This window comes from Canis lupus, chromosome 23 (assembly GCF_048164855.1).
Source record: "Canis lupus baileyi chromosome 23, mCanLup2.hap1, whole genome shotgun sequence".
NCBI lineage: Eukaryota > Metazoa > Chordata > Mammalia > Carnivora > Canidae > Canis > Canis lupus.
In genome coordinates this window covers 11,228,485-11,243,135 of record NC_132860.1, presented here as the reverse complement: position 1 = coordinate 11,243,135, position 14,651 = coordinate 11,228,485, and the positions used below count along the sequence as shown (strand labels likewise).

At 44.1% G+C, this 14,651-nt stretch overlaps 1 protein-coding gene across 14 annotated transcripts in view; it reads right to left on the bottom strand.

Annotated features, from left to right (window-relative positions):
• PLEKHA7 (pleckstrin homology domain containing A7) overlaps positions 1 to 14,651 on the bottom strand; it is a 220,197-nt gene that overhangs the window by 138,080 nt on the left and 67,466 nt on the right. Inside the window, exon 1 of one of the 14 annotated variants that reach the window (XM_072793912.1) lies at positions 883 to 1,123. The exons of the other annotated variants lie outside the window; for them this stretch is intronic. Coding sequence (XP_072650013.1) covers positions 883 to 965 — 83 coding nt within the window. The 5' untranslated portion in view covers positions 966 to 1,123. Of the gene's footprint in view, positions 1 to 882; positions 1,124 to 14,651 lie in introns of those variants that run through there. 14 annotated transcript variants of the gene reach the window in all.

Here is a 14,651-nt window from a genome sequence, read left to right as displayed (position 1 = left end):
AGATCACTGGGGAAATACCAGCATCCTTCTCTGCAAACTGGCTGCAATTCCTTGGGCTTAAACCTCAGTGCCAATGCCAAAAAAGGGAAAGAAAAACCTGCAACCCACCAAATCTCATTTCCAGCATAGACACATTAATAATTAACTTGCCTACCCGGGAGCTTGCCGGCGTTGCCATAAAAGATGAGTAATGGCACCGGAGCCCCGGCCCCAAGCCCGCAAGCTTCTGGGCTCGGGGCTGGGACGGGCGCCTGGAACAAAGCCTCCGCATTCCTCTGGGAAGGTGTGTCTGAAACCAGACCTGTCAAACGCTGAGGAGCTGACCCCTTGCCTCCCCCTTAGCTGGCTCCCAGCAACGGGAGTTGGGGGGGGGGGGCGGTTAGAAAGGAGGAGGAAAAAATCGCCTCTGCCCACTCCCCCCTCCCGCACCCCCGACCGATGGGTGCCCCCAACCACCGCCGATTTCTGGAAGCCAGGAAGCCGAGCTCTCTGCTGAGGGCTAATCATCCTGTTACCATGAACGGAGGCTGTACTTGGAGACCCAATTCTCAAAACAAGGCAGCTCCCTCGATGCCCTTCCCGATGAGTAACCCCCAGCCGGGTGCCCGCCCCAGAAATTCTCTCCCCGAAACTCCCGCGGCGAGCTGCAGCTCCCACGCGGAGGGCCGGCCGGGACGAACCCGCTCCCATCACGCCAGCAGCGCCCAGGCACGGAAGCACCCCCCAAGCACCCCCCATGCACCCCCCATGCAGCCCCCACGCAGCCCCCCATGCAGCCCCCATGCACTCCCATGCAGCCCCCATGCACCCCCCGCGCAGCCCCCCGCGCCCTGCCGGCCCCACAGCCCGCAGCCCCCCGAAAGTTGTGGCGCGCGGACACACCTGCAGGCCCCCCGCGTTGGTCCCCGCCAGCCCCCCAGGGCGGCGGGGGGTGCGTCCCCGGGCGGGCAGCGCCCCCGCTCCATGCGCCCGCTCCTCCAGCCGGGGCCGGCCACCGGTCAGCAGCGCATCGCGCGCCCTCCTCGTCCTCGCCTGGGCCTTCCCCGAGCGCCCACACCCACTTGACATCAGCGCGGATCCAGGCACGTGGCGCAGCGCCAGACGGCGGACCCCGGCGGTCCCGAGCGCGCCCCGAGTGCCGCCGCGCCGCCAGGACGGCGCGTCCGAGCGCAGCACATCCCCTCCTTGCAGAGGATGCTGCAAGCGCGAGCGGGGAGGGAGACGGAGGCGGGGGAGGGAAAGCGGCGGAGGGGCAGGACCTGCCGCCTAACAGCGGCGCTGCTCTGGCGCCCAGCCAGCCCCCAGCAGACCTCACAGCCGCTGCTGCAAGTGCCCATCGACTGTGAAGACCAGGCTGCAGGTGACCCGAGTTGCTGTTTCCTCCCCGCCAAGGAGAGCCCTGACCTTGAAGTATCTTCCCCAGAATGACTCAAGGAGGCTTCTCTCCAACCACCCCTACCTAAATTGCTGGGACTGATTCTGACAAGCCAGGAATGAATGCTCGGTTGGATTAGGTTACTGACCCCATCATCCGGAGGCTTCTATAGGGAACCCAGCAAAGCAATCCATACCCTCTGGCTTGTCTCTATACTAGCAGCCTAACAAGGAGTCTCCTTTTTCTCTTCAAGTCTCAATGCCCTTGGCCATAAGGGACAGTTCTGATTCTGCAGGCAATCAGAAGCAGCACCGCCCAGCAACCACACACACTTCCACTTCACACATTAGCATCCATCCAAATAATCAAACATTCAAGCATTTACTAATGCTTGGGCCAGGAGCAACAGAACATAAACAACATTCAACAGTCACAGAACATATAGCCCAGTCAGGGAGAGAGATATTAAGTACAGCGCAAATTATAATTGTGACAAGGGTATTAAAGGTAAGAGGTGCTATGGGAATGCACACAGGGACCCTAAACTATCTTGGCAGTCAAGAAAGACTTCCCTGAGGAAGTGGCATTTGAGACACTGAGGCATGAAGAGAAGTTAGAAGTTATGGAAGGGGAAGAAGGAAAGTTCAGGCAAAAACCTTGGTTATCAAAGTGCAAGTTCACTCTAGTCACAGGTGGAGATGTTCAAGCAGAAGTGAACTGCCATGCTGGAAACACCTGGATCTTCGCCCAGGAGGGGTATGGGGCAGCTCATAGGCTCTGGAAGAAAGCCTGGCCACCTATCCAAAGAGGACCCTATAACTGCTTTTCGTCTCCTAGACCATGATGACCAAACTCAACAAAAGAACTCTGAATAGGCAGTCGAGAGCCTTTACGTCTAGCTTCAACTCTATCATCAATTTGCTGTGCAGCTCTACAGAAATCCTTTTTACTCTCTGGTTTCAGTTTCTGTAAGGTGAAGTGCTAGATTAAGACAGTGTTTCTCCATTTTTTTTTAAAGATTTTATTTACGAATTCACAAGAGACTCAGAGAAAAAGGCAGAGATGTAGGCAGAGGGAGAAGCAGGCTCCCTGCGGGGAGCCCGATGAGGACTTGATCCAGACCCCAGGATCATAGAAGGCAGACGCTCAACCGCTGAGCCACCAGGAGTCCCTCCATTTATCTTTTAAAAACCATATTCCCTTTTGGATAAATTTATAAATATCATTACTGTCCTGTAGCATCTATAATGACAAGACATCAAATCATTTTCCAAATCAAAAATTAAGATATTAAATATGCTTTTAAAACTACATATGTCCTTCTGCAATAGCCAAAATATGGAAAGAGTACAGATGTCCATTGACAGATGAATGGATAAAGAAGATGGGGTACACACACACACACACACACACACACACAATGGAATATTACTCAGCCATCAAAAAATGAAATCTTACCATTTGCAACAACATGGATGGAACTGGAGGGGATTATGCTAAGCTAAATAAGTCAATCAGAGAAAGCCAATTATATAATTTCACTCATGTGGGATTTAAGAAATAAAAGAGGATCATAGGGGAAAGGAGGGAAAAATAAAATAAGTTGAAATCAGACAGGGAGACAAACAATAAGAGATCCTTAATCATAGCAAACAAAGGGTTGCAGGAGGGGAGGGGGATGTAGGAGGATGGGATAACTGGGTGATGGGCATTAAGGAGGGCACGTGATTTAATGAGCACTGGGCGTTCTATGCAACTGATGAATCACTGAACTACCTCTGAAACTAATAATACACTATATGTTAATTAAAAATTTTTAAAACTATATATGCCCTTTAAATATTAAAATTCTCTCCTTAGATATCTACTGAAGACTTGGAGGCAAGAGTAAAGAAATGGTCTCCAAGCTCACCCTTTCCCAGTTATCTGTCCCTTTCCCTCCCTTGCATGAACCTGCCCACCAGCACTTATCATCTGTAGCCTCATTTTGTTTATTCTTTCCAGGATAAATTGACCACGCAATGAAGAGAAGCCCTGGGTCATCCAAAAAAGAAAAAAGAAAGAAAAGAAAAGAAAAGAAAAGAAAAGAAAAGAAAAGAAAAGAAAAGAAAAGAAAAGAAAAGAAAAGAAAAGAAAAGAAAGGCGTGCTGTAGAAAACTCTTCTGAATGATAATCTCCAGTGATACTGGGAAACAGACACTTTGATGGAAGCATACAATGTTCCTGGGGACAACTGAGCGATGAATTAAAAGACTTAAAAATGTTCATATCCTTTGAACCATCAATTCCACAGCTAAGAATTTATCCTCAAGACATAATTATGGATGAACACAAAGATTTATCCACAAGGATGTTCACTTCACCATTTTTAGAACAAATAATTGGAAATAAACTGTACAAGAGATTGGTTAATAAGCATCTTTACAATTGCATATACACATGCAACTTTAAAATGCTATATGGAATATTTACTGTTGAATTAAACAAATGTTATAAAACAAATGATCCCAATTTGTGTGTGTGTGTGTGTGTGCACATGTGTGTGAGTTTGGGAGCAGGGTGGTTAAGTACCTATGGTGGAGCTGCACTATGTTTTCTTCACTGATTGACTCAGAACCTAACACCCGGAGCAAGATGTGATGCCACTATAGCATATCTCCTCACAAGTAAATCTATTAACCCATAACTTACAAAAGTTTAATATTAAAACAGAATGAAATAAACCTTACAGGCAGGCAGGAACACAATTCAGTTCTCCACTACCATCTACTCACCATTAAGGATTTGATAATAAACTTACAAAGGTAGATGGGTTTTTTTTTTCTCCCAGATTTTTCATTTCATATAGATTTTTCAGTTGTCCTTGAGTCTAGATCAGTGGTTTCCAAACTTTAGAGAGCATAAAAATTACTGTCCAGGGTGGTTTAGAGTAATTCTGACTTTATGAGATTTTTTTCCCCTTACATTCTGAATTTAGAACCTAATCACTGTATGAAAGCAAAAACGATGACTGGGAGGATATTTACCAAAATATTAACAACATTAGAATTACAGTTGATTTTTATTTCCTTCCTTAGGATTTTCTGTTTTCCAAGTTGTCTGACAAGAAACATATTTTTAATCAGAAAATAAAATGTTGCCTAAAAATAAGTGAGTTAAAAACTCTCCAAAAGATAACAAGAATCTAGGCTTTGACTTTAAGAGGGTGACTGACCATGCCCTTTACATCTCTCCCCTCTGCAAGCGCTGATTCTGCCCCAGTCGGTGCCCCAACACGCAAGGACAGACAGTACATCGTCGCTAGGATACCATGCAAGAAAACCTGGCAAGAAGATTATTTTTACATTTACCTCCTAGGCTGCGCTTATAATGATGCTTAGAAGCTTAGACTAAAGGGTCTGAAGTGAAGCAGCCATGACCGCTAATGGAGCTGTCCTCTACCCAGGAAATTCTATCAAATAAATAAGCTGAGAACATGTAAAGCACATACCCTTGGTCCTCAGGACTAAAAACTGTTGAGTCTGCTTTTCAAAGACCTGGTGGTGCCCCCAAGAACACCGGTAAGGACCAGTAGAAAAAGAACAGGCCATAAGTCAGACTGCTTTCAGCCAGTAACTAGTTGGGTGATCTGTGCCTCAGATTCACCTCTACGAAATAGCCTAATAAAGAGACAAAGTGAACAGCACTGTCAGTGTAGGGTGTTATTACTTAATGAAATATATTCTGGGACTTTTAGGGAAGGAGGGAGCTGGCTAGTTGTGGGTCCTGTGACACAAGGCTGGTAAACTGCAACCTGCCTCACCTTTCATGCTTTCCAAGAAGCTGGGACGCACGCACACACATCAGATGTGGGAGTGGAGGTGGGAAAGACAAAGATGCTGACTTCTCCAGGGGCACAGGGAGCTCTGAAGTCAAAGACAGAAGGCAGCTGAGATAAAAACTCCAAGGTGGGGGCCAGGTTTCTCCAAACACAATGGGCAAAAGCCACCAGGGCAGGATCTAAAGATGAAGGATGCCTATGTTATTTAGCCACTTCAATGAGCAATAATCATTTAATCGCCTACCAGTCAGGGCCACTACCCATGGTGTCTGCTCAAAATAAAATACATGACAAGTCAGAGAGAGCTGCCATTAGGTTACATTTTAAGTTCACCTAGAGTCTAATAAAGCTAATTTTACTGTTATGGTGTCTATTAAACACAAGGCCTTTGTTTAGAGAGTGAGTGGAGGGGAGGAAAGATCAGACATCAAGGACTAGGAATTTTGATCATTCCAGAATTGTTTCTGGGAAGGAATAAAAACAAACCCAATTTTAAAAAATAACTTTTAACAAAGACAGATATATCAGAAGGTTCACCATTGTACAACTACTCAGTCCCCTCGAGAACAGACCAGCCCCCCACAGCCAAAATCTCAGGGACAGAAATAAGGCACTCTATTTCACCTAAGCAGGACATTTTGAAAATCCTGACCAAGGAAGCCAACTTGGACTCGAGATTTGGGAGCCTAAGGACCATTAAGATGCAGGGGAAAGTTGGGGGAGGAGGACCACTTGCTCCTTAGTCAGAGACCTAAATAAGCCACCCAAAGGAGTTTGATAAAATGAATAACTAAATGTACAGCTTTATAGATTTTGTTAAATCAGGAAAACCAAATTACAAAACATCTAATTAGCTAGAACTCATCTCTATAACCTGAGATCTTCTTCATATATCCATTTTAATCAGAAAAACCTCTAAGTGATTGTTTAAAAACAGATTCCAGGAGAAGCACCCCAGGTGATCTGGCTATGTGTATTCTGGAGGCCACACTTTGAGATACCTGATGCTAAAAAGCTAGGAGTGCCTAATACCTGTCTCCCCTCGACTTCCAGCAGGCATCACCCAAGCAGACTTGAATCAATTCAAAATTTAATCTGAATGAATCCAATTAATACCTCTTGTGAAGCCTCAACAAAATTACAACAAAATTAGGGCATGATAAAGAATGCCACAACAGTGGGACGCCTGGGTAGCTCAGCAGTTGAGCTTTTGGCTCAGGGCGTGATCCCAGGGTCCTGGGATGGAGTCCCACATTGGGCTTCCTGCATGGAACCTGCTTCTCCCTCTGCCTACGTCTCTGCCTCTCTCTCTCCCTCTGTGTCTCTCATGAATAAATAAATTTTTTTTTTTCAAAAAAGAATGCCACAACAAGGAAAATACACAGAAGCACTTAGCACATAGGAAACACTCTAAAACTGTTATCTTCTAAAAGGATGAGTATAGTGTACTCTTGATACCTGTCAGGTCTCACTTTGTACTCGTAAGCCGGGAATGAACTCTCTGAATTCACTAGTGTTATCACCTAAAAACACCATGAACTCAGTTAAAATGTCGGCTCACCCACTTACCAACTATTTTCTTCCCTGAGCCACTATTTCTTCAGCCCTAAAATGGGATTAAAAATCCCCACCCCCATACTATTGTAATGAGGATGAAATAATTACAATAATTGTGTAAATGAATGGGATATAGTAGATACTAAATAAATAGTGGCCATCACTCATTCAATGGCTAAACATTTATTAGGGCCTTTTATAAATAAGGCATTGCAGGCACAGAAGACACAGTAGTGATGAAAGAGACAGGGGGACAAAAATATAGATATTAAATAGATAATTTCAGAGATGGATGCATATTATTAAGAAAAGGAAATAGGAGTGCCTGGGTGGCTCAGTCACTTAAGTGACCAACTCTTGATTTTAGCTCAGGTCATGATTTCAGGGTGGTGAAATAAAGCCCCACATTGGCTCCACACTCAGTGCAGAGTCTGCCTGAGATTCTCTCCCTCTCTGCTTCCCTTGCTCATATGTGAGCAATAAATAAATAAATAAATAAATGTCTTTTAAATAAATGAAACAGTGATATGATGGAATGATATAGGGGTTCGGGGTATGTAAAAGTAAAATGCCTAAGATCTAGGGGAAGAGCATTTTAGGCATAAGAATAGGCGGCAACAAAGTTTATTCCTGGGACAGAAGGTGAATAGTGAGGCTGGACATCAGTGACCAATGGGAAGGACAATAAGAGAAGAAACTGAGGAATCAGATAGCAAAGATGAAGGAGGGCTATGTAATACCTGCTAGGAATTTGGATTCTCTTCCAAAAGCAACAGAAAGCCATGGAAGGGGTTAAAAGACTGGACCATGGAAGAGGTATGATCTAATTTGCTTTCCAAAAAGACTTCTGTAGCATTTATAAAGAGAATGGCCTGGGGATTGAGAATAATAAATAAAAACCTAACATTTCCTTAGTGTTTAAACAATGTGCTCTGAACTACCCAAAGAACTTTATATGTATGATCTTTAACCCTCATGAAAACTCGTATCATTATTATCCCAATTTTACAGATGACAGGTACAGGAGACTGACTTGCCCATCCCAGTAAGTGGAGGATCCAATATACAAACCCAGATGATCTGATTCCAATGCCACTCGTATGCCTTGAAAAGAAGTGAGGAAAACCAGAAAGGCTAGGTAAAAAGACCACTGCAGGAGTCTTTCAACCTTACAAGCAAGAGAGGGTGGTAGCTGACAAGACAACAATGGTGTAAATGCTGAGGGGGAATCAGCTGTGCAAAATGTCTTGGTGGCAATAGCCAATTCCACCAGTGACAGGATTTATGACAGAGGTGAAGGAAAGAGAAAAGCAAAGAAGACTCCCAAGTTTTTGGTATGAGCTAGAGTGGATGCCAGTGCAATTTCCTGAGATGATTAAGCCCGGGGGCGGGGGGTGGGGGGGATCAAATCCAAAGGGAGAGGAAACAGGAAAACGGATCGAGAACTCTTATTTTGGACACCTTAGGTCCAACGAGTCTATTAGACATCCAAGGGAGAAATCCCAAAGGCAGTGAGGTATGGCAGTCTCCACTTGGGAATCCCATCACAACATGACTCCTTAGTGCCTGTGTGTTTGTATGGGTGGGGGAAGAGGGCTCTCTCAGCTACAGACCTTTCTGGTTGGTTGTAACAAGCAAGAGCACAGCTGGTATCTCAACACAAGCTTACAACTTGCTCTGAGGCAGAAAGCAGCCTGCCCAGCCCTTCTGTGGTCCAGGAAAGTCTGCATCCCAGCCCTATTCTCTGAACCAGCTCCCTGGGAGCCAGACTCCTCCAAGTAACCCACAGAGCCTGGAGGTCCAGGAGGACAGGCTGGAAATAGGAGCTGTGGAGGGAAGGTTATGGGGCATCCTGCTGGCTTGTGAGAAGGGGACTCCTGACCCCCTCCCTTACACTGCAACATTTTTTTTCCAGCCCTCCTATCACTGAAGCCCATCCGGGTGTGAGTGAGTCCCTGCAACTGCTCACAAGGGCCTGAGTGTGATGATAATGAAAGAGTTTCCAAAATAAGCCTCCCACATTCAGGCTTCCCAAATTCCCGGCTGGCTGGCTGGCGTCCTGGCTACAGCATTTCCAGAAAAACAGCAACCTCGTTTGATAAAATACCTTCGGTATTCACACCTCCTTGGCTCAGAGGAAATGGGTGTGTGCATTAGAGGTCAGGTAGAGGTTGGAAGAAAGAAAAAAAATGGCAACTTTTAAAGTTCAGCTGAAATGTCAGAAACATAAGGCAGCCCATGTTTACACAGAGCTTTCCAAACTGAGACCCACTTCCAAGTAGCTTTAAAAAAAAAAAATGGCTACATCAACTTGTCCAATGAAATGGCTTTTTAGTTTAACAGAAATAGACCCAGGGTGTTCTTTCTCCTTAGGCTTAAATATCCTAACATAATTTATACTCAACTCTGGCTTCTGCTGATTATTTTATATTTTTATTTGTATTTTATCCCTTTGCCATAAGCAGCCTTGAATCCACTGTGGAACCGGATAAAGCAATAGATAAACAGACAAACAGTGCACAGTCTTGACATTCTTGGATATTAAACTTACAGATCTACAAATTTCATAAAGTCTGTTTATTGTGGATATCAATTGGAGGTTAGGGGGAAAAATATCTGAATTAATAAGTAAAACACTTAAAATATCTGATCTCCTTATGCTAAAAAATAGTCTAGTAAAAATTAACACCTGCATTTTTCATATTTTTCTGTCCCTAATTGTCTAAACAATAATATATGGGGGGAAGGGGGTGAAATCTTATATCCTGTATATAGGTACAGATGATTTTGTGGCTCTTACCATTAAAACTGGGAACAACAGGATGCCAGTTCAATACTGTGATGCTTTATCTTCCAAACAAGAAACTGTCAAAGCCACTGAAGGAAATCGGAATAAGACTCAATCTAAATCTATCTACAAAGTTGGAATCTCAATGCTTTCTTGACATGGGGGAGGTAAAGGCATGAACAGTGCCTACTGCTATTCTCTGGTGTCCTCCTAAAATGCAGGAACAAGCTTAAGAATATGAAATAGCCAGCAGCCTGGGAACACAACTTTGGAGACATAAAAATTATTAGGTTTTCCAAATCACTGACATGAGCCAAAATCCTTACTGAGACTAGTGGGCCAAAGATAGAACCAAAAGCCTCATCGCATTACAAACATCCCCTTAAGTGCCTTCTTTGGGAACACTCCTTCTAACATAAACCTGAATGTAGCAATTATTCAGATCCCCATGTGCAGGCAGCAAATGTTTTTGAGGGGGCTCATTCTCAAGGGAGCAAAGGAAAAGTGGTATTTTTGACTAACATTTTTTATCACCAGAAGTCACTGGAACCAGTGTCTTGGCACTCGAGAGCATGCAGTGATGACAGATGCTTATAATGTTCACCCTGAGGACTTGCAACCTTGTAGAAGAACAGACAGATCAAATTATGCCTTGTTGTAGTTTGAAATGTGTTTTATTGCCTTCCTGGTTTTTGAAGATTGACACTCCATGCAGAACACGGTAGGTGGCAACACTGAGCCATGAGACTATTCAATTTGCCAACCCTGGTGAATAGAGAAAGTTTAATGTAATAATGAACTCCATTCTAAAAATTAGGTCTCTATTAAAATAATGACAACAGGCACAAAGTCTTTAAAAATACATGCCTGACAAATCTGGAATCAAATGCACTGTCAAATGTACTTCCCGGCATGTTGTCATTTCCCACCTGCACTCTACCAATCATTGGGCAAATCCAATTATTCCTTGAGACAACAGAACTGTGCATCTCCTCTCCCCTTCTCCCTAATGACTTTTATGAAAATAATATTCAAGCTTAATTCACCTGTACTTCAGGAGACTATGTGACAAGAGCAATAAACATATTCTCTGTGTGTAAAAACCAGGGAAAATGAGATCTGAGGCTGCCTTTGCCAACCCCAGGTGTGGGCCTTCCTTCCCCAAACTCAAGAGAGACTGGAATGTAACAGCTGTCAGAAAGCAGCAATGGCCTATGCCAGAAATACCCTGGCTGTGCAGCTCTAATTGCCAAGAGATAAGAACCCGTAACTCACACAGACACTTGTGGCTCAGGCTCAGACGCAGCAGACAGAAAGGAAAGAGCGTGCCTCTGAAGTCAGACCAACATCCCGACTTTTACCAGCTCTCTGACCTTGGGCTAGTTTGATTCCTTCCCCAAACCTCGGTTTCCCTCACTTGGTAGGACTGCAAGCAACATGTATCAAGTGCCTAGTATAAGACTGGACTTACAGCAGGTGCACAATACACTGGAGTTGTATTATTAATAATCCCTGAAGGGCACCGTGGAGTAAAAAGAACTTGAGGACGTCTGGGGCACCATGGTGATCAAGCTCCCTGGACAAAAGATAGTTTGCAACCTTGAAAGGGCCTCAATTTTCTGTGAGAGGTACAAGAATCAGCCACATAAAATCCCTGACTGCGGGCAGCTCGGGTGGCTCAGCGGTTTAGTGCCTCCTTCAGCCCAGGGCCTGATCCTGAAGACCCGGGATCGAGTCCCACATCAGACTCCCTGCATGAGCCTGCTTCTCCCTCTGCCTGTGTCTCTGCACCTCTCTCTCTCTCTCTGTCTCTCATGAATAAATAAAATCTTAGAATAAATTAATTAATTAAAATAAAATCCCTGACTGCTTTTGCCTTATTCATTTGTTCAAAAAGCATTTACTGAGATCTTACAGTGTGCCAAGATTATGCCAAGAATGAGGATAATATGGCCCTGGCATCATGAGGCTTAGAGTCTATTTTGAAAGCTCGTCTTCTTATTAAACACATGAGTGGATGTAAATGTACATCTGTGATGAGTACATACAGGAGAGGTGCATGGCCATCTGTAAGACGGCCACCTAAAATGAGGAAATTGGCCCAGTCTGAGGAGCTGCAAGATAATGAGAGCTTAGTAAAGACAAAGAGGAAAGCTGAAGAGGATCTTGTTCTCCACACCCACGGTGGGCTCTACATAAGATATTTAACTTAAAGGGACAAACTAGGATGCTCTTGGCTTCCTCTTAATGAGTAGGATGTTCTTCCCAACAGTGAAATCCAGAAAACCTACTGTTCCCTTCTTGTTTTGGCTGCCGGGAAGCTCTAGGTCAAATGTGAAGCTCAACACTAATCCAAACCCTTATTGCATGAATATTTATATTCTCCCCAACCCCCTCAGTTTGTCTTCTTCCTCTTACATTTTCCCTGATCCTGATTTCAAATTCTTATTTCTATTTTATCATTGCATCTAGTGTTCATGGATCTTGGGTAGAAGCAGGACACAAAGACTTATTAATACTCTTTCTAAGGCTAAGGGGTTGAGCTGGAAAGAACTAACAGAGTGCCCTCTGTATCCCTGCCTGGTATGTTACCCCAGAGGCAGAAGAAGACATGTGGCTTGGTGCACTTTTGTACAAGCAGTGCGTTCCTTGTGATAGTGTGATCTAGCACAGTGGTGCTTTTTCCCAGAGCCACTTTATCATGTTATATTTCTGTCCTAACAAGCAGCTTTCCCTTAGCTCATTTTTTTCCCTGAAACATTCACTGACCTATATTTACAGTGAACCTATATTCTGGATATTTCAGCATAGGAGCTCCCTTCTCTCCCTACCCCCACTTTTTTTTTAAACAATTTTCTCTGTTTAATAAAGACAACTCATTAAATATATAACTGAAGTATTCCCCTAATACCTCAGAAAGGCATGGTATACACATACAAATCCCTCATCAGGCCATCCTTCATGATTTTTGGATCAGAAAACAGTCATTCTCCTCTTGCAATGAACTAATGTTCACATGCTGAAGGTTGAAAACAGAACAGAGATGAGGAGAGGTGAGATGAGCTGTTACTGATTCTCAATGTGCCATTTATCTGCACTATTAGAAAAGTAGGATGTTTTGTGAGTAAAAGGCCCGTTTCTCATAGAAAACTCCATTCCTCTTCCTGGGAAGATAAAATCTTTGTGGATAATTAGACATAATTCCAAGAACTGCCGATTGAGATGCTGTTGTTCTTATTGGGTCCTTTTATACAATGAAAACTTCGAACTATCTCACTCAGAACAGAAATACATAAATACAATTTTGGGCAGTTTGAGGAGACTCAAGGACTCCTGAAAGTCCACTCATTAACTTCTTGGGTACTCTCCCTAAGAATGGAGCAGATACCCAAGGGTGCCCAAGGCAGCGTGTGGCAAGAACATTTGAAAAAATACATAAATACTATAAATAATAGTCATACATGACATCAATAAGAGTTATGAAGGTTAATAAAAAATGAATATGAAATTATTTCTTTAAATTCACTTTAGTGGTTTTAAGTGTGTCCATTTAAAGAAAAATACATGGCTATTGCAAAAATGCAGAGGTGGACAAGAATGCCTAAAGCTGGCAATGCCTGAAGTTTAGGGAACACTAAGCACTAAACAAAATCTAGGTCTACAGATGCAATTTATTTTTTTTTATTTTTTTTTATTTATTTTATGATAGTCAGAGAAAGAGAGAGAGAGCAGAGACACAGGCAGAGGGAGAAGCAGGCTCCATGCATCAGGAGCCCGATGTAGGATTCAATCCCAGGTCTCCAGGATCGCACCCTGGGTCAAAGGCAGGTGCCAAACCGCTGCGCCACCCAGGGATCCCTACAGATGCAATTTAAAAGTCACTATACATGTGTCCAACCCCACAGAATTCACACCAAGAGTAAATCCTAATGTAAACCATGGACTTGGGGTCGTAATGACGTGTCAGTGTAGGCTCATCAATTGTAACAAATGTGCCACTCTGGTAGGGGGTGCTGATATTGGGGGGAGGCTGTGGATATACGGGGGATACAGGGTATGTATGGAAGGGTGAATTCTGCTCAATTTTGCTGAGAACCCAAAACTGCTCAAAAAAGTAAAGTCTATTTTTTTAAGTCCCTCTCATAAAGCAGTTCATTCAAAGCCACTCCCCCCCCCCTTTTTTTCTCTTCTCATATTTCTCCAGAACAGCTAGCTTGGCAACACACATCCCCATGTCCCTCTTATCCCTCCAGGCCTTTCTTCTATTACGAGCCAGAGGATTCCTGGTTTGCAGCAAAGATTACGAAGGAGGAAAGGCTGCGCCGGCATAGCCAAGGTGTGTGGGGCCCAGGGGATTTCCCTGAGTTGCCTGGACATAGGTATCTGACCAGGGGGGAGTGACAAAAACCAGTTACATTTCACTGACACCTAGGATATAGTGAAACCCAGACATCACCACAGGGAGCGAGTCAGCAACCCAGGAGAGCAGACAATTGTCTCAGGTTGGCCAAACCCAAGCCAGGGCCACCAGGACCTGGAACAAGAAAGCTAGGGAAGAGCCACCATTCAGACTGACTGGGTCTGTCACCACCCCTCACCCCTGATGAACAACCAGGACCTTAAAATTATTGACTCAAAGCTTGTCTCCCCTGCTGTGCTAGAGCTTCGAAGAGAAGGACCACTGTGTCTTCTGAGCTTTGTATCTCCGGGTCCTAGCACAGTACCTGGCACACAGCAAACTGGAAGAATGGGTTACTTTTGGGAAAGATGCACGAAAAAGGATATCTTTTCTCTTCCGCCCTCTGGTGGCTAGCAGGTGCTTTGTACCAGCAGATGTTCAGGAAACATCTTTTAAAACCAAATAAACCGTTGAGTTTAATAAGTTCTTTATAGATCTTGGAAACTAGCCCTTTATCTGATACGTCATTTGCAAATATCTTCTCCCATTCTGTAGGTTGTCTTTTAGTTTTGTTGACTGTTTCTTTTGCTGTGCAAAAGCTTCTTATCTTGATGAAGTCCCAATAGTTCATTTTTGCTTTTGTTTCTCTTGCCTTCATGGATGAATCTTGCAAGAAGTTACTGTGGCCAAGTTCAAAAAGGGTGTTGCGTGT